General features: G+C 37.8%; 1 protein-coding gene across 2 annotated transcripts; it reads right to left on the bottom strand.

Annotated features, from left to right (window-relative positions):
• Positions 1–986: 986 nt before the first annotated feature.
• LOC118263878 (uncharacterized) lies at positions 987–15755 on the bottom strand. 2 transcript variants are annotated; one of them, XM_050703944.1, is made up of 10 exons: positions 14153–15755; positions 11828–12715; positions 9969–11608; positions 8398–8634; positions 7098–7293; positions 6716–6939; positions 6038–6232; positions 2846–3012; positions 2472–2763; positions 987–1298 (listed from the first exon to the last, which is right to left on the bottom strand). In XM_050703944.1, the coding sequence occupies exons 1-10, from the start codon at positions 14265–14267 to the stop codon at positions 1047–1049; spliced, it is 4206 nt and encodes a 1401-aa protein (XP_050559901.1). In that variant the 5' UTR covers positions 14268–15755; the 3' UTR covers positions 987–1046. The 2 variants fall into 2 exon arrangements, with proteins under 2 accessions (XP_050559901.1, XP_050559900.1); XM_050703943.1 differs by having other exon boundaries at positions 989–1298; positions 11828–12742; positions 14153–14965.
• Between the last annotated feature and the right edge of the window lie 3412 nt (positions 15756–19167).

Raw genomic sequence — 19167 nt, forward strand, 5'->3', positions numbered from 1 at the left:
GGCTCATAGTTGTCTGACCCTCTCTTTCTTAGCAGAGTACCATTGGTAAATTTGTCCCAGCACACTTCTTCTAGACACTTTCAATTTAGTAAAGTGAACAAATTATAAATACAAAAGTAGTTACTACTAAGACCCAGCTCATAAAAATCGTGTAAATATAATAGCTAATGAAAATATTTATATCTAAAAAGCACCACTTTTGCCAGTTTGAACTTTCTACAGTTGAAAGTAAATTTCTATATGATTTATACTTTTCTATAATAATATACAGATGCATACAATATAATCAATTAATACAATATACTCAAATTATGAACATTATTCATCAATTTCCATCCAAATTTATCTATAAATTCGTGGTACATATTATTATATGTCACGTTTATTATAAAGTGTAGGTACACCAAAAATAACCTCTATCTTCTGTCTAATGCTATTGTTAATGGACTATGATGTAAGGTAAACATAATATAGTGACTAACAATTATAGGCAGGACAAATGACATATAATTTCGTTATTACCATTAGGGGTTTACATAAAAAGTAAAAAAATATAAATATTTGTAAATATGTATTTAATGACAAGAAACAGATAAATAGCATATTGACAGCAATCTATTTATAAGTCCAATGTGTTGTCTGAAAGTTCTGCCCTTAATGGCAAGTCTACAGGGTAAGACGTCAATGCAATATACCCTCATTTTAAAGGTAATTAAATTGCCTTCCTTATGGCATATAGTAATTACCATTAATAGAAAATATTTATCTAGACATGAAAAATCAAAAATCGCTAGTGGCTGTGTTTCTTTGCTCCCAAGTGTATAATGTGATGGGTCACACACACACTTTAATTACTATAATACATAGTTGAACTTATTTTTTATAGAACCCTATGATTAATTTAAAATAGATTTTGCAGAATCTGCAGCCTTTGTAATGCAATATTATCATAAAACAAAAACACATAAATTTTTTCTAGTACCCATGGGTCAAATTGATTATTTTCTAGAGGAGCACCTATTGTGTCGCCGTTTAAGCCTGGACCACTATTTACAACACAAATCTGAGTCACAAAAGTCATAAAATGGGCAAAATAGGAAGTGTTGAATTACCTGATGCACGATTTTCATTCCTCTTTCTTGCAAGATTAGCCTGTTTGTGATCTCATCTCTCAAGACTTTATCGTAAATCGGCTGTGCAGCCCTGAGAGTGGCCCTGTCCACACCACTTGCTTTGCCTATCCGCAATAGCAGCTCTTCGAGAGAAAACATTGTAGGCTCACAGTTTTCACGAGCCTCCTGCAATCATTTTTTAAATAAAATTATACATTTGTCGTAACATGAACATTATGGCGTCGATGTTAACCATGTTTCACAGAAAATTAATTGAGTTCAAGTTTTATGGATATTTATGAGAACCTGAGAGCTGAGAGTTTGCTTTACCTACCCACGAAGATGAAATTAATTGTTATAACAATCGTCTCTTAATCCCACACGTGTACTTAAGGACTTAAATAATATACTGTCTGGCCAACGAAAGCTGTCCACAGGTTAATTTGTAAACTTTTGATATGGCAATAATTTAGCACTGTCAAAACATGATTGGATAGGATAAAGCTGGTATTAGTACTAGTCACGTTTAAAAGTTTTATAAATGGTTAATGACCAGCATGCTACTAAGTACTTAATATTTTTTTATTCTACCTTTTCGATGCCAGTATATGTATATGCCAATAAAATACATACATGGCAAGCCCTATACGGATACCAATCCAAACTACCTGAATGTTACTGAGAAGTTCCTGATGGAAAAACCCAATAACACTTTGACCGACTCGGGAATCAAATCAATTCAGGATAATGTAAGCAATACAGCAATACAGACGAAAAATTAAGATTCCAGCAACAAGAGTCAAAAGACTGGCACAGGGTGTACTTTTTCGTGTATTATATGTGTTAATTAAATTAGTCGCTGTAATTTCAAAACTGTAGGCCTTACATTTTTTTTATATATTTTTTTCTGATAACAGTTGGAACCTTGTGGACCACCTGGTGCCATTTGGATGTCGACTTACGGGACACCCTGTATATGTACACACACTCGATAACTGGTTTTTAATTATAAGGAAAGTGTCATGGGCACTCATTTTGAATGGCATCCAAGCTAATGATGTTCCACATTGGGCACCCATAGCTATTTTTCGTGGGTGCCATTTGTGGAATAATTTTTAATTTTATATTTTATTCCACATATGGCACCTGCACATAAGTAGATACTAGTGTTGCGAAGTTTACATTTCTCAGCACGTTAAATAATATCGAATGTGATACACAGAATGTTTAATATATCATTCATCAAGTGAAACCTATAGCATAGAACAGTTGTGTGGTTTGAAGTATACATATATATTGTTTCTGTAATATTTTTAGTGCTGCAATTGTTAAACAGTTTATTTAACACCGAGAACTGACCTTAAACACTTCATAGGCAGTACGTAACCAGGAAACCGGTGCGAAATAAATGCTCTCTGATTCAGAATAGCCCGTGTTTATAGACGAGGTGTAACAGTAGGGAAAAGCCAATATTATCTCATTTTCCTCCTGTACGACCCGCGTCACCGACACATTGTACTCCCGCAGAAGCTGGGGCGGTATCATAGCTATATCCGTTGAGAGCCACAGAGATTTCCTTTGACAAAAAGAGGGACAGAGAGTGCTCACTGCCTTTCTGAAGTTCTCACTCTGTTTGGCTGGAATCGCATACCTGATAATATAAAAAATAGGTATATAGTGCAAATGCATATAAAAATAATTGAAAATATATCTAAATGAAAACAAAGACTTACCAGACCCTTGGATCCCCTTTATACAATAAGTCCAGCCACGACACAGCGTGGGGGTCCAAGTAGAAGCAGTTTGTTGAGAATGCCATCCCTAGGTTTAAAGTGGGGGCAGTTAAGCCGGACACAGCACCCAGAAAGCGGAGGATATTGTCTTTATTCTGGCTAATATCCTGGAATAAACAAAATAATATTAAGCATTTATAGTTATGCACCCCAGTTGACCCCAATACACATTGAAAGAAAAGAAGAAAGAAAAATTATTTATTAAGCACCGGGCACTATTCACCAAAATCAAAACACAAAAAAAAAAGGAAAATTATAACAAAAACAGAACAAACATTAATACAACATTTTTTTATAAAAATCATACAGATGGTGTACATAATACAGATGGTGTCAAGACCTTTTAGGACCACCTATATCCTACGCTTTTAGGGTGTACACCATGTAGGTATCTACACAGAAACGAATCATGACCCGAGTAGATTGTATTCTAATAGTGACTTATCGGCAAAGAAATCAAAGATTTTATTAGCCCTTTAACCGCCATCAACGTAATAGTACGTGTTGTAAGAATAGTACCTCAGTTGCATGGTAAATTTCGTAAGGAATAGAGTTGTCTATGCTTTTCTTTCTTTCTATAGTTTTGTTTGCTTTGTTTTTATTTTATCGAATCCCGAAAACCCTCAGTACCTACATAATAATTTTAATAAAATGATTTAATACGTACGTACATTAATTTTGAAACGTACTATGTAATACGTTAATTACTGACCGGAATTTCTTTTTATTCATAGAATTCAAGAACGATTGGATGAAAAAGAAAACAAATAAATATAATAGATTCTAATGAATGCACTTTCGCGTCACATCACTGGCCTACTTGATATGAAGTCGGGATATAAAAGTATTTGAGACCTTTTATGTTTAACCATTTTAAAACAGAAAATAGCCTATTTTGTATGAGAAAAAATAATACATAGGACTTCAGTCGTGTCCATCTTACAAAATTACATTCTTTGTAATTTTGTATGTATCGTAAAATTACGTATTTTTTATAGTAGGTAGATACAATGAAGTTCTATAGAAGTCGTTGGCGGTGAAAAGGGTATGGACTATGGACCAAGAGCCCAGGGCTGCCAGACATAACTTATGTTCTGAAAGGCAAACCGTGGGATACCTGGTAGCTTTTATATGTACTTTAAACGCCTGCATACCTGCTAAATTGGATAGACGGCCGATTTACAGGTATCAGGTGAGAAAGGTATAGGACAAAACATTATTAGAAAATACTATCCGCACTGCCAGACACTTTCCGTCGGCCATAACTTCTGTCAGACGCTTTAAAGCTCTTAAAAAAATTCTTGAACTTCACTTATATTCTGACGTTTGATTTTTATATAATATGTTACTTAGAGGACTATTTTTAGACTATATTTGTTGAGCCAGACAAATCGTAAGGGCCAAACATCCCCCCAGACAAAGACATCGATCTCATTTCTCTCTCTTAAATACACAGCCCGCCTTATTCTACTATGCGCTGTATCAGTGTTGCCACGTCTACCAACTGTTAGGTAGATCTACCAACTGAATGTCTCTCTAAACAAGCTCATCTGACTGAATAAGGATTATATAAAATGACATACACTTATGCAACTGTTATAATGAGTGTATAAAATGAAAATCGCTATACATTGTTTACTAATAATTAATAAGCTATAACGCGTGTATATAGGATGTAGGTATGTTTTTTAATTATTTAATTAAATCATGATTAATTAAACTCGTCTTGCATAATATATCTCCGTATCACGGGTTATTAAAATTTCCCTAATCAACAACATGCACACACATGTCACACACACACACACACACACACACACACACACACACACACACGCCGCGCGTTGACACACACACACACGTCACACGCACACGCACACGCACACTCACACACACACACACACACACACACACACACATACGCTTTTACAATAAAATTCCCAGCCATATTCAAAGATTGAGCCTGAATAAATTCAAAAATGTTATTAAAGAAAAACTATACCTACAGTAAAGCTTTTTATAAAATAAAAGACTACTTAGATGATAGTCAGGCTTGGGAGTGAGCCACTATAATGTCCACACAGGTCATGTTGACATGATTGAAACATATAGTTACATTTTTATACAATTTGACATAATACTAGATATTAATATCATTCGATTTGTTTCTATTTTTGTATATTATTGTTAAAATATTTAGTTTGAGAACCGTGTGAGAGTTTACTTAGTCATTTCACTTTTAGTTAATTATATTCTGACAGTCTGAGCATTTTGCGAGGCCTACCCAAATATTATTTTGGTTGGTATTGTTTTTCGGATCATTCAGCAACAGCCGATTGTAAACTGACACATGCGCACTCTCATCTGAACAGTGCGCATTTGTCAGCCGATTGCCTACTCTAATTCAACGAACGAACGAATGAAAACACTTCGCAGATTGCATACTACAATTATATTTATTGCGAACTTTCGTAAACAAAAATGAACGAATGAAATGAAGATAAATAAATAGGTTTTGATAATTTTGAAATTAAAAATAAAACGTTATTTTAAGTAATTCTATTAGTAAATCAATAAAACCTACGGCCGAAGATTAAACGAGTTTGTTTCGGCATTTCTTCTCAGAGTAGTCGGAAATGCCGGCTTCATCTATTTATTCCAAAGATTGACGTGTAAAAGTATTATCTTATAACCAACTTGCAAAAATAAATATAATTTATCATGAAATAGCGTATCATAGCCGTGTTTGGACTTGTTAGAAAGGTCTTGTAATGAACGTTGACCATGATTAGGTTTTAAGGTCTAATGATGGAACCGGAAGATAGTTGCGGCCCTACTTAAAGTCCCTTAAGTAGGGACTAAATAAAATAATCGACTTAGCATTACATGGATCTAACAACTTATTACGGTAGAAAAACTGATGAAGTGCGAGACTAGGACTTTTTTACAGGATGTTTTTGTTGGTATCACTTATAGGAGTGGCACAGGAAGACAATTCACCAACAACTACCGCAAACAACAAGTGATTCAAGGGTAAGTTTACGAGGCTTCTTTTATCCCACATTGCTACTACACGCAGACTATAATAGGTACATTGAATACACAACAATGGTTCATTCGATTAATAATTACCTTCAAGGTTAACGTACGGCTACTTCCTCGCGAGGGGTCGGAGCCAGTATCGATGGCGGCGGTGGCGACACATATGTGCTCGTTGCCCTGAACCACGTAGCGCCAGTACAACTCTTCTTTCTGTTCGAGACTCATAGGATTGTTCTCTCGAGTAATTCCATAACCATAAACGATACTGTATGTAGACTCGGCGAGCTGCAAAGTAATGGATCTCTTTAGTGCAAAATTTATGTTTTTTTATTTATTTTTTTCAAACGTTACCCCACGCTATCGTTTTCTCCTGATTCGTGGGTGCGTTTACAATCATACAAGTTCACATACACATGACACACAGACCCGAAACAACAATTTGTGGATCACACAAAGTGTTGCTCCGTGCGAGAATCGAACCCGCTACACGTTGCGCGGCAGCCAGTTGCCCAGCCACCGCGCCAACCGTGCAATCAAGTCCTTGTTTCCCTGACAGTTATAATTATTTTATTGAAATGTTTGTAGTGATAGAAGAGGATCTAAGTTAAAATAAGGGCCTGAACAAGATATTTTTATCGGGCGATGATAAAAATTCAAATGAAAATAATGGAATAAGACCCACAGTGAATTTAATCCAAATCTGTCATAGGAAGTACCCCCTGTAGTTCACAGGGAAAGTGAATTATTAATTTATACAAAGATATTTACCTCTTTGAACCTAGTGTAGTTCATGATTGGGCCTCGAACGATGCAATCTTCTGCCTCTTTGACAGCATTCATAACAGAAGACTGTTCTTCGGGTTCTTCTTCACTGTCAGTCAATCCCATCAGACGTCCCTGTGCACGCAAGGGGTTCAGTGCGCGGTCCAACAACCTTTGATTTTTCCGAGTCCATGCCTTTTCTATCATTCCAAAGATTTCCCGTCTTTCGGCTTTAAAAAACAAATCAACGCCATTTAAGAGATCAATTATTCACTGTGACCATAAAACAATAACAACAAGAAACTTGATATTTAAAGACAAATATCAGATACATATTTTGGTAAAAATTATAACTGGTTATAACTTTACTGGACAGTGAAAAACTTACTTGGTGAAAGAGAATCATAAGGTAGAAGGTACTTTGAGTAGAGATGGTCCAGTCTATTTAGAAAATTTATACTCGTAGATAAGTTCATGTCGCGCCCAATTTTCACCCAACGTTTCTTATTAAGTACAAGTTCTAATCCACCGTGTCGTTGCACGCTATGGTATAACTTAGGCAAATTAACTTCCATACCTCCAATCTGTGAAATACGACGTGATATTACTCCTACGATTAAAAAAACAAACTAGCTTAGGAGTGCCTTTGTTGGATTTTAATGAAATGATTTTAGGAGGTATTCCACATTGTGCACACGTTTAACCCGTGAGAAGGCCCTATGAGCAATTTGCTCACACAAAAATTTAATCCCATAATTTTTAGTCTTACCCTAGGTATACCGTTTCAAGCGCCTCAGTACCCTCCTAACTAGTCATTGCCTGTCCACAAACGCAAATATCGAGGTGGTTAGTTGTTTTGCGACTGCACAGGGAAGCGGTAATGTAGGCCGTATATCGTCTTGCGGCAATTTGCTCAACACGCCCCACCCGTGAAATTTAAAATTTTTGTGGTGTTAAAAAGTAAAGTTATGTTTTCTTTCATATTCGTTTTTTTTTATTTATATTCATAGATTATTATTTAAACAATCTTTAGTAATAACTTTATTATTATTATTTCATTTCTAACTACGCCACACATACCAAATGGATGATCGAGTGCAAGCACAAATTAGTTCTCGTAGGACACATATTTTAATAATAAAGAACAGTATCGGGTAGACACCACAGAAAGCGATAGTTCGGGTATTCACAGTCCAAATGCAATGATACGGAAGAATTTAAGTGTGGGAAGGCCATGCTTCGGCACGAATGGGCCGGCTCAACCGGAGTGATACTACGGCCTCACAGAAAACCGGCGTGAAACAACACTTGCGTTGTGTGAGTGAGATTACCGGTGCCCCAAATCCCCATCCTTTCCCAATCTCCGATTCCCCAATAACCCTTAAATTCCTAACACCCAACAGGCCTAAGTATCTACTTTATGTACAGGTGCCAGCCATATGTGGAATAAAATATAAAATTTAAAAATATTCCACAAATGGCACCCACGAAAACAACATCATCGGTGCCATTAGCTTGGGTGCCATTTAAACGGGTGCCCAGTGTGGAATACATCGATTTTAGTTTCAACATGTTACATATTAAAATAATTTTGTTCGAGCTTATGTGTTTGGTGCATAATGGTCTCTAACCATTATGCACCGGAGGACTTGCTTTCAAAAGTTTTTAATTATAGCAGCAATGCTTACCATTGGAGTGCTACAAGGAAAGCCATTTGAGCGCGATGCACAAAACTTTATACAAGCCAATTCTCGCATTGCTGTACCCCATCTGTTGTACATACGAGAGACGTACTGTTTCGCGACATCAAACCTTATTCCATCACAACTCTGACTCTTCGGTCTCCATCCTGGAGGTGGAATTATTTTACAAATACCAAATTCACTCGCTTCGTCCCATATCTTCATAAAATACTCTAAAGGATTCTGAAATGAAAAATAAATGTGCAGTTGTATGATGGAGTAGTATCTATATCGGTAGTAATATAAAAACTTTGTTTATTTTGTACACGCTAATATCAGGAACTACTGGCCCGAATTAAATAATTCGTTTTATATTGGATAGTGCATTTACCAAAGAATGCTATATATACGGTGTAACAAAAAGGGGGTATACATATCTTGTGCATGATTTCTAGATAACGTAACAAACGATACGGGAAGGGTTTTTAAACTCATGTTTTCATGGAATGAAGTTATGAATTTGTCCAATACATAAAATTCTAGAAAGCAAACATTTGGAAATTAAATCAATACATAACTAACAAGAAGTCAGCTGATCGGTGTCAGTGCAAGTGCACTCACTGTTCTTAAATAAAAACAAACCCCTTACTCCTGATATTTCTCCGAACAAAGAAAAAAAGGTCCCGGATATTTATTTTTCGGAAAATATTCTTTTTTCTTATAAATAGTTTTAAGAAGAAAGTTCTTCATAAAAAACTAAGAATAGTAGACAAACTAAGCCAAAACCTAGAGCGAGTACAATTTCGGACATTAATTGTAAAGAAAAGTTTAATTGTGGGAGAGCCATGCTTCGGCACGAATGGGCCGGCTCGACCGGAGTGATACCATGACCTCACAGAAAACCGACGTGAAACAACGCTTGCGTTGTTTCGTTGTGTGAGTGAGGTTACCGGAGGCCCAATTCCCCCCTTCCCAATCTTCCCAATCCCCGATTCCCGAACTACAACCCTTAAATTCCTAACCCCCAAAAAGCCGGCAACGCACTTGTAACGCCTCTGGTGTTTCAAGTGTCCATGAGCAGCGGCGATTGCCTACCTTCAGGTAATACGTCTGTTTTTTTCATAGAAAAAAAAAAGAAAATCCCGTCGACCGCATAGGGTCTTATTCGTTAGCGCGCTGCTTATTATTATTTTCTAAATAGAAACGCTAGCATGCGAATCGTGCGATCCACACCAATTTTAAAGGACGCTAAGTACATAGACAAGGGTATCCGTAAAGATATGGAATAATTAAGTACCTATCTGGTCCCTGCGTGATACAAAGAGATAGCAATTTTTTGGTTTATTTTACCAATTTTTAGGCTATATAACATTATACTACAATCATAAATTAATTTAGTATGTCTCACCTTAATTATTTTAATAAAAATAGATATAACTAATCTTACGATTAGAGGGTCCATTTCACAACCTTCCGATATAATTCGTGTGGCAAATAAATCAATAATGTAGACTAACAAGTTTAACTAACAAGTTATCTAGGAACAGGTCGGATTATATACATAATACAATACTCACTTGGAATTCTTCCTTTGTGGGTCTAAATACTGGACCTTCGTGCAATACGCCGCCTACAGCATGCGTCTGAGTAGTATCTGCGCTAGATTCGTTTAAGTCATCGTCACTAATCCGTTCATCCCTTTCTCTGCGGTCGTAGTTGTCATCCTCCACTTCATTTTCGGAATTGGCTTCGATGTCGGCGTCGTCGCCCTCTTCGTAAACGTTGTTTAGCGTGTGGCGCTCAACAATCCGACTCTGAACAGTGGCTTGGGTTGCCGCAACGCTAGCTCGGGGCATTTCAACGTTAGCTTGGGGTTGGGATGGCTCAACGTTAGTGCGGCATGCTTCAGCGTTAGCTTGGGGGACCTCGACATTAGCAGCACAGGATGCCTCAACGTTAGCGCGGGGTCGCTCAACAGGATGTGCACGTTCAGGGTTGTGTTGATGGTCAAGATTAGATATTATACCTTGAAGTCTTTCAAATGTATTTACATTCAAAGGTTCATATTTTAACATTTCACTCGGTAAACTGATAGATAGAGTATTAATTAGTTGATCTAATAGATGTTCCTTCTCTTCAAGCAAGAAATCCTCATTATTTTTACGGGCGTCATTCTTTGGTATCAGGCACGCCGATAGAAGTTGTTTTCCGTGGACCTCGTGTATGCGGAGCTTCATCATGAGACGCGGATGTTTCGGAAGCAGGTCGAGATATATATGGCCCGTATCTGTGTCTGGCAACTTGGGTTCATCACAATCGTACCCTTCATGATTTTCAGGTTCAGATCTTGCGGATGATTGATTGGTTCCAGTTAAATCAAATTGATAAAGTAGTTTTGATAATTGTTTTAGTTTATCTATTCTTGAACAAGCAACGCATAATCTACAGCGAGTGTCCATTTCAACTTTAGGTGCATTAATGACTTGTTGTACAGTTCTCCATTTTGCCGCGAGGCAAATTTCTGCTCCAGATTGTAATACTTGCCTAGAGACTCCAGAATTCCGTAACACTCTTTTTTGTTGTCCACTAGGTCCGACCATTCGTGCCGATGTTACCCTTTGTAACCCACTAGGTCTGGCCATTCGTGCCGATGTTACCCTTTGTAGTCCACTAGGTCCAGCCACTGGTGCCGATGTTACCCTTTGTAGTCCACTAGGTCCAGCCACTGGTGCCGATGTTACCCTTTGTAGTCCACTAGGTCCAGCCACTGGTGCCGATGTTACCCTTTGTAGTCCACTAGGTCCCGCCACTGATGTCGATATTACCGTTTGTTGTCCACTAGGTTCAGGCAATGGTGCCGATGTTACCCTTTGTGGTCCACTTGGTCCCGCCACTGATACTGATGTTAATCTTTCTGATCCACTAGGTCCCGATACTGCATTCGTGGTTACCCTTTGTAGCCCACTAGGTCCCTGCACTGATGCCGATGTTACCCTTTGTGGTCCACTTGGTCCCGCCACTGGATTCGTGGTTACCCTTTGTAATCCACTAGGTCCGGCCACAGGCTCTAATATTGTCTTTTGTAGTCCACTAGGTCCAGCGACAGGTTCTGCCGGATGGCTTGGTAACTGATTCGGTATCAGGTCTGGCAGGGGTGATGGCACATCGGTGTCTATTATAATCCTCTTTGGATGACTCGGTGCAGCAAATAACATATCTAAAACATAAACAAAGACAAATAAACTGTAAAAAATACAAGCAAATATTGAAACCTGATGGTGTATGTTCAGTACTACTACATAGTACAATATTGTTTAATAGGAACGAAAACAAAAATAGGGAAATTGTATTTTTGTGTGTGTGTGTTGTAAAGTTTTCATAGAGGTAATGCTGATTAACAAATTGTTAAATTGAATAAATCAACATTTTTTCGTACCTGGAGTGGAAGGGTCACTAGTATGGCCTCGTTTATTTGATGATTTCTTATTGGTTTTCTTATTCTGGATGTAGTATGTGAGTGGGCGATTATCATCGATCGAGAATTCCGATGTTGGAGAATTTCGTTGAGAAGAATCCGTTTTCTTTTTATTCGTCGTTATGTTTTTACCTTTCAATGTTCGTAACTTTTTGGCGGTAGTTGCACAAACCTTACCGTTATTTAAACGCCGTTGGCGCAAAGACATTACATGTTTATTTTGTGCGCTTTTATCTTTCTTCTTTTGCAAGGCCCGCAGGACAGAGGCCAATGACTTATCGTCATTAATTCTGGGCTGTTTTCCCTTATTACTGAATACTTCACTAACGCCATTACCCTTAGCACGGGATCCTTTACCTTTATTACTGGTTTTATCTTTAGTACAGGTTTTTCCTTTAGTGTTTGATTTGCATTTAGTACTGGATGCCTTAATAAGTAGTTTGCTCTTCCCACTAGACTCTTTGCCCACAGCGTAAAGCTCTGTGACATTAACATCTTTAGTTGACTTATGTTGTTCATTAGTCTCAGGTACCTGGTTTCTACTTTTAGATTGAATCAAGTTCTTTAAGGTTTGGTCGTCTACAAGAGGACAAGATCCATCACTTTCTTCAATTAAATGGCCATTTGTGTAGTTTTTATCTCCTTCATTACAGAAATTTACATCATCAAGACTAGACGACTTATTGCTTATAGAACTTCCCCTTAATCGCAGTTGCGTATCTGCTTTATTATATTCATTGCCCACAGAAAGGGGACCATCTGTCTCGTCCATAACAAGTTCACGAGGTTTAGTGACCATTTCTATTTCGTCTCTGCACTGGTTTGTTTCACGGAGTCTCTCAACAATGACTACAGGTTGCAAGTGAGTATGAAGACCTGTAATACAGATGTTTCTGTTCAACTTAAATATTATCAGAAAATCCCCCTTTCACTTTTAAAATAAGAGAGTGAGAAAAATATATGCCGTAGATTTCAATGGAAACTTTCAAAGAAAATTGGGTGTAGGCTCAGCTCGCCCCTTGGATCTCGCCCCTGATTGCCTAAGTGCATCAACTCGCCCCTTAAATTATTAGATACTCCAACTCGCCCCCGATTGTTGGTTAGTTAAAAGTACTGTCAGCACTCTAAGTTTATAAAATATTTAAATGAATATTTTTTCTTAAAACTTCAATAATGCCTTGGGATTTAATAGTGAAAATTGAAATAAAACTGCATGTGTAATAAAAACGGGGCGAGTGGAACATTTTAATCGGAAGGGGCAAGATCCAGGGGGCGAGCTGATACTACACCCATAAAAGGACCCTTTTGTTACAGTAGGTAAGCCAGGTAATAAAACTATCACAAGTGGTTAAATTACTTACCAGTTTTGTTTACTGTACATTTTTCTGAATATACCTTTTTTAGTTAAATTTCAAAGGGAATGCCGCAAGGGGCGAGTCGATGCATCAAAATAATTATTTAATTGTTAAATTTTTCACTCGCCCCGTAAGGGTTTTCGTAAGGGGCGAACCACAACTCCAAATTAATAAAAACGGGGCGAGTGGAACATTTTAATCGGAAGGGGCAAGATCCAGGGGGCGAGCTGATACTACACCGAAAATTGGTTTGAACGAGAATATCATTATTAGTTTTTAAGGTATAATACATTTTCAAAAAAAGCATGTAAGTACAACTTTGTCGTTCATTCAAACACTATATATGTCGCAGGGATATGATAAAACCAGGGTTATTATATCCCTGCGACATAATATATATAGTGTTTGAAGTGTCATATGTTTGGTCAAATCTCTAAGGGATTTGATCAAACCATGGAGGATGTCAAAATAACAACATGACTTTATCATTTCCCTAAACAAAATCTGGTGATTTGACAAATCCCTAAATTGATTCAGTGAAATGATAATGCTAGTGAAGTGACAGAACCCAATCGCTGCAAAACCGACTGCATGTAGTCTTGTCTACCCCATCCCTAGAGTGTAATTTAAAATGGTGTAGGTGCGGAGGGGCCATGTCTCTGGTGTCAATGATTGTCATTAAAATTATTGAAAATAAGCCGAGCAGTCGAGAATCGATGTGTGATACTAAACACCCTCAAGAGATACCTTCTAAATATTAGGTATAGGAGTTCAATCAAAGATTGTATGGCAACTAATTTTGAAGTTAGAAATCTGGGATGTACGATGTGAAGGTACATTTAAAATTGGTGTTAAATTTATAATAATTATCTGACATGTGTTGCTTGGGATGCCATTATAGTTTCTACTAGTACTTGTTTTGAATACTGACCTTGAAGTGAGACGACGTCAAGTAAGTTCGATGCAGTCATGTTATTGATGGTCACATTGCGCGCGTCTTGGACAGCGTCGCGTCTGTTATCCGCGGCTGCCGCCGCTGGTGCCATTGGAGGTACATACGCACCCTGAGCAAACTTTCTTTGAGCTTGTACACGACGCGAACGTGACCTGAAATATAGCAGACTTAAATTAGGTACAATTCTCTGCTTAGCTTACTACATTACTCAAAGTAAGTATAACTTGCAATTCATAACTGTAGAACTGTATTTGTATAATATAGAGTTACATGTACAATAAAATATCAGAGTATGGTAAACTTGGTAAAAGTTATTACAATCCTGTCAGTCCCCTTGCTCTTCAAAGCATGGAATTAACCCCTTAGCCATAGGCGCTAGTTTCGGTAGGTTCCTGTTCCTTATTGGGCGGGAGGAAACGCCTGGATGTCATCATTGTGAGGACCGCCCAGAGGACACGGTAGAACATACGGTGGCGGTGTGCCCTGCGTAGGCTGGGCGCCGCCAAGTCCTCAGGGATGTGGTCGGCGACGGCGACCTCTCGCGCCCGGCACTGGTTCAGGCCATGGTGCGGAGCGAGAGGGACTGGGATGCAGTCTCCTCCTTCTGCGAAGCAGTCATGCTAGCTAAGGAGGAAGCGGGGCGCGTGAGAGAACAAACCTCCTCACGCCCCAGCCGTCGCGAGAGACACTCCGGTCGTAGGGGATCGCGAGACGATCTCCGGCCACCGTAAGTGCGGGCCTGCGGACGGCGAGCAAGGGTAGCTTACCGCCCGAACAGAACCAGACCCGTGCAGAACAGATGGGGCCCAGCTGGGCTGATACCTGATCCGGAGCTGCGGACTACCGGGTTTACCGGGGCTCCGGCTCGAAAAGCAGGAGAAGGAACGGGGTGGTTTTTAGTCAGTAAGAGGTCTAACACTCCGTCTCGCCTCGCCCAAGGCGGGAGAAGTAATTGGATAATTTTTCCCCTCAAAAAAAAAAGCCGTAGGCGCTGGCTCCACAAGCGAGAGAATCGCGACGAGCCCACCCTTATATCGTCGGAAAATCTCCACGAACGAGCGATAATCATGCTCATGGAGCCAGCGCCATAGTCTATTAAACTGCTTTATGCTGTACATGATGTCTAACTCCAACTAGCTTATGATACCCTAGTACTTCAAAACATACAAATGCTATAGGTTTCACTTGATGAATGATATATTAAACACTCTATGGATCATATTCGATATTATTTAACGTGCTGATAAACGTAAACTTCCCAACACTAGTATCTACTTATGCACAGGTGCCATATGTGGAATAAAGTAAATATAAAATTAAAAGTTATTCCACAAATGGCACCCACGAAAAATACCTATGGGTGCCCAATGTGGTACATCATCGGTGCCATTAGCTTGGGTGCCATTTAAACAGGTGCCTAATGTGGAATACCTCAAAACTAATTCACAGAGCCTTCGCAAAATTATTGGTAGTTGATGAGATATTATATTTTGATATTTACATTGTAGTAGGCCTTTTATTATTACATTTTATTTACACAGCTATAAACAGTAATAATTTAATTTAGTAAGTATAATTTAGCAATATTACAAGTAACAATGGTCTAATTTTGCTTGTGTTGTTTATTGTAACATTTTTTCTAATTTGTTTTATATAATTCTTTTACAGTAGAACTCCAATTATCCGAATTAATGGGGACCGGGACCCATTCGGATAATCAAATATAATCGGAATTTTTTGCCATTGAAGAGAATAAAAGCTACGTTTTGATATTGCACTATTTTTTTATTGAATTAAATTGCGGGGGGAAGTCAGTGTAGGCACAACGGCAAGTTAAGACAAGTCAAGTCAAGACTTGACGCGCAAACACTGGCTTTGCGGGGTGAGAATAATAGCGCACTTAGACTTTTTTGACAATTTTTGTGATTCGGATAATCGGCGATTCGGATAGTCGGAGTTCGGATAATTGGAGTTCTACTGTAGTTTATAATATACCTACATATGTATAGATCTAAAGTTTTTTATGATTTTATTCCAATTAAACCATATAAAATGTCACCAAAGAAATAAACAATAGTCTGTCAGTCTGTCAGTGAAGATAGGTGCTTGTTCCAAAGTGTAGCCTCAAATGTAGAAGAACGAGCAAGAAACTCCATTTGTTACTCTTTTAAAAATATGTTTACAATTTCTCTGATACATTTTTCCAATCAGTAATTTGTACATATTATATTATTATGTGGGAACAATGCAGAGACATTGCAATGCGCAACACAGATGGTAGAACTTACTATACTGAGGGACCCTTTCATCTAACATGGTCCACACAAATACTGACAATCTCAAACAGTGCTTCTTATACAAAAAAAAAGAATGTCATAAAATTTTTAATGTTCGATGCCATAAGAATTGAGTATTGAAAGCTAGATCGGAATTTGAGCAACCTTCTGACTATATTTGAGTATTGTCCAGTGGAACCGGACAAACATGCTGCCAAGCATTCTTATCTTCCAGATAATCTGTTAGTTTGTAGTATGCTTGTTTACATAATCTACGTTTAATATAAGTTTTATAAATTTCCTTTCATTAAGATCTAGTATATTAATTTATTGGTATTTTGTCATAACCATTTAACACCTAACTCCATGAACGATTTCTGTACCTTGGACAGCCCAACAGATTTAATATGAAGTGATAACTAACTTAACACATTAGAAAAATCTTCCTTCAACCCTTTGGTACTTTTACTATTTTACCAACATTTCACATGAAAAATGGAAGTCATTTTTTGAAGAGCAATGTTGTATTGTACTGTATCACCAACTGCTGTAAACTTTGGAATCCGCTTAGCCAATCAATTGTGAGACAAAACGACATCGAGTATTATGGTCAAGAATGGCTTGTTTTTTTTTCAATTGTATGTTTAGGCAACCTATCTGTGCTACGGTTTAATGGACTGAGTTTATATCAAATTAGTTTAGGCTATAATATTGCACGAATGTGTTGTAATTTATTGTTATTCAATTTTTAAGTACCTTATGTACTTAGAAAATAATTCATTTAGTTATAGTGTGATTTTATTTTTATGTACACGTATTAAATGTATTTTTTTATATCATAATGCACGTTTTTTAATTTCGCTAACAAGTACAAAATAAACAAAATAGTTTTTAATAGGGGATGGGGCGCAAACATTACCTCGGGCGATCGCGTGCCCCACCAATAAAAAAATTGTTACCTCTGCTTATTAAAAAAAAAAGTTACAACCACAGATTAAAAAGTTCCCCGCGTCTGTAAAGTCCAATTAGACGCGAGTGAAAATAAGTCCACATGGGGACAACGAATTTTTATTTCTTAAGTCACTGAAGAAAAAATTCTAATTTCTTTTTACGATATTAAGTTACTTAAAAGTCGGAGGGACTGGGCGCGAAGGACTAATTAATTTTTTTTTCGAAACAGCCCGAATAACCGCTCCCGAAGTTTGTGCGCGCCATAATTGGAAAATTTACGCGCCGTTTCATTACTCCGGGCTGTTTTTTTAATCGACATCTTTTTGCAATTAATTTTTGCCATTTTTTATTGCCAATCGAGTTTGAAAAGATTATTTTTTTTTTAATTTTCATTCGATTGAACTCACCTATATCAAATATTTACAAGTTCATCAAGTTTCACAATTGTGATTAAACTGACTTTTAACTGTCTAACAATTTACTATGAATTATGTACTTATATGTATGATGGATTCTGGTCTTCTGGCTGGTGTATCGACCAATGTTAAGCAAGAAAGAGGTGGGCCTGTGAGCGTGTTCTCTCCAAATTGCCAAAGAAGATAAGAAATAAGAAACAGTGACATTTCCCTGGAGTTCTCGGTTACCTACAAGATGGTAGGATCGTTATTCCCAAAAGATATAATAAGCAATTGCTCGATAGTAGTATTGTATAGAGATGGTTATAAAACAATTTGCCTCACATTTACAATTTACCTACAGTTGCTCACAAACTGTGCTCACAAAAATATCCACTATCTGTTTCTTTTCCCGTTCCACTGCTTTTTCCTTGGTCATAGTTTTACCAAACGCTCCCCTCTGTGCAGTTTCTAAAGCAAAAAGTAGGTGGCTCGTTCTGCCGCCACGCCCGGGACCTACATTCATAATCTGATCCAGGATTTCACCCAAATTCAGCTCGCACTTAATTCGTTCTGGGAATTAGTTTCGTACGAACGTAATTAAGGAAAGTTTTCGGATTAACCACCTTGTTTTTCCACTTGTAACGACCAGCGTAAGTTGGACTTCCGAGCCCTCTTTGTTTCCTACGCTACGGAGAGGGGTACGGAGAATCATTGTTCTTGTATTTGGGGGTCAGTTAAAATCGGTTGGTTGTCACAACATTTTTCGGCCACTTATTTAGTTTTAGTTTAGTTACGGTGTTTCGGTAACTCGCCGCCCCCAGACAGTGAGATATTCGCTAATTTCATTGTTGGAAATTTGTTTTGTTCCCGACTTGTTTCCTCATGACTTGCGGTGACAACGGCTGTTGGCGGCCATATTTTTTTAAACTAACTCAGCCGCGCTGCAGTTATTCGTAGCACTGAGTTATATTCGGAACTACTTTGATGTACATTGCCATTATCTCGTTATTTGATGGAAATTGCATAGTTACTGTCATGTGGGTAGACGTACAAAGCAGACAAAATGGTGTATAAAATTGCTCTAATTTTCTCAAGTTCTGTCTTTCGCTTCCAATTGAGGTAAAATTAGACTAATAGGAACATTTTCACATACATTTTATATGGTTCAATTGACAGGCTGGGTTCAAAATGCTCCAGGTCAGTTTGTAAGATATTAATAAGAAAATGGGGCATAATGAGTCACGTTACCGGTTGACCGCAGGTAAGGGACTATTTCGAGCTGCCTTACTGTTCACAAATGTATGAAATGTACAGGTTAACTGCTGTTGATCGAGTAGGAACAAGCACGACAATGGGTGCTTCAGCA

Source organism: Spodoptera frugiperda, chromosome 25 (genome assembly GCF_023101765.2).
Source record: "Spodoptera frugiperda isolate SF20-4 chromosome 25, AGI-APGP_CSIRO_Sfru_2.0, whole genome shotgun sequence".
NCBI lineage: Eukaryota > Metazoa > Arthropoda > Insecta > Lepidoptera > Noctuidae > Spodoptera > Spodoptera frugiperda.

What these genes read in the sequence shown, in the direction of transcription:
- LOC118263878 (XM_050703943.1), bottom strand. Translation starts at nt 14,267, where the DNA reads ATGGCACCAGCGGCGGCAGCCGCGGATAACAGACGCGACGCTGTCCAA. An exon ending in CCACAAAGGAAGAATTCCAA is followed by an intron (nt 8,635 to 9,968) that starts GTGAGTATTGTA and finishes TTTTCATTTCAG; the next exon opens with AATCCTTTAGAGTATTTTAT. An exon ending in GCCGTACGTTAACCTTGAAG is followed by an intron (nt 3,013 to 6,037) that starts GTAATTATTAAT and finishes TGTTTATTCCAG; the next exon opens with GATATTAGCCAGAATAAAGA.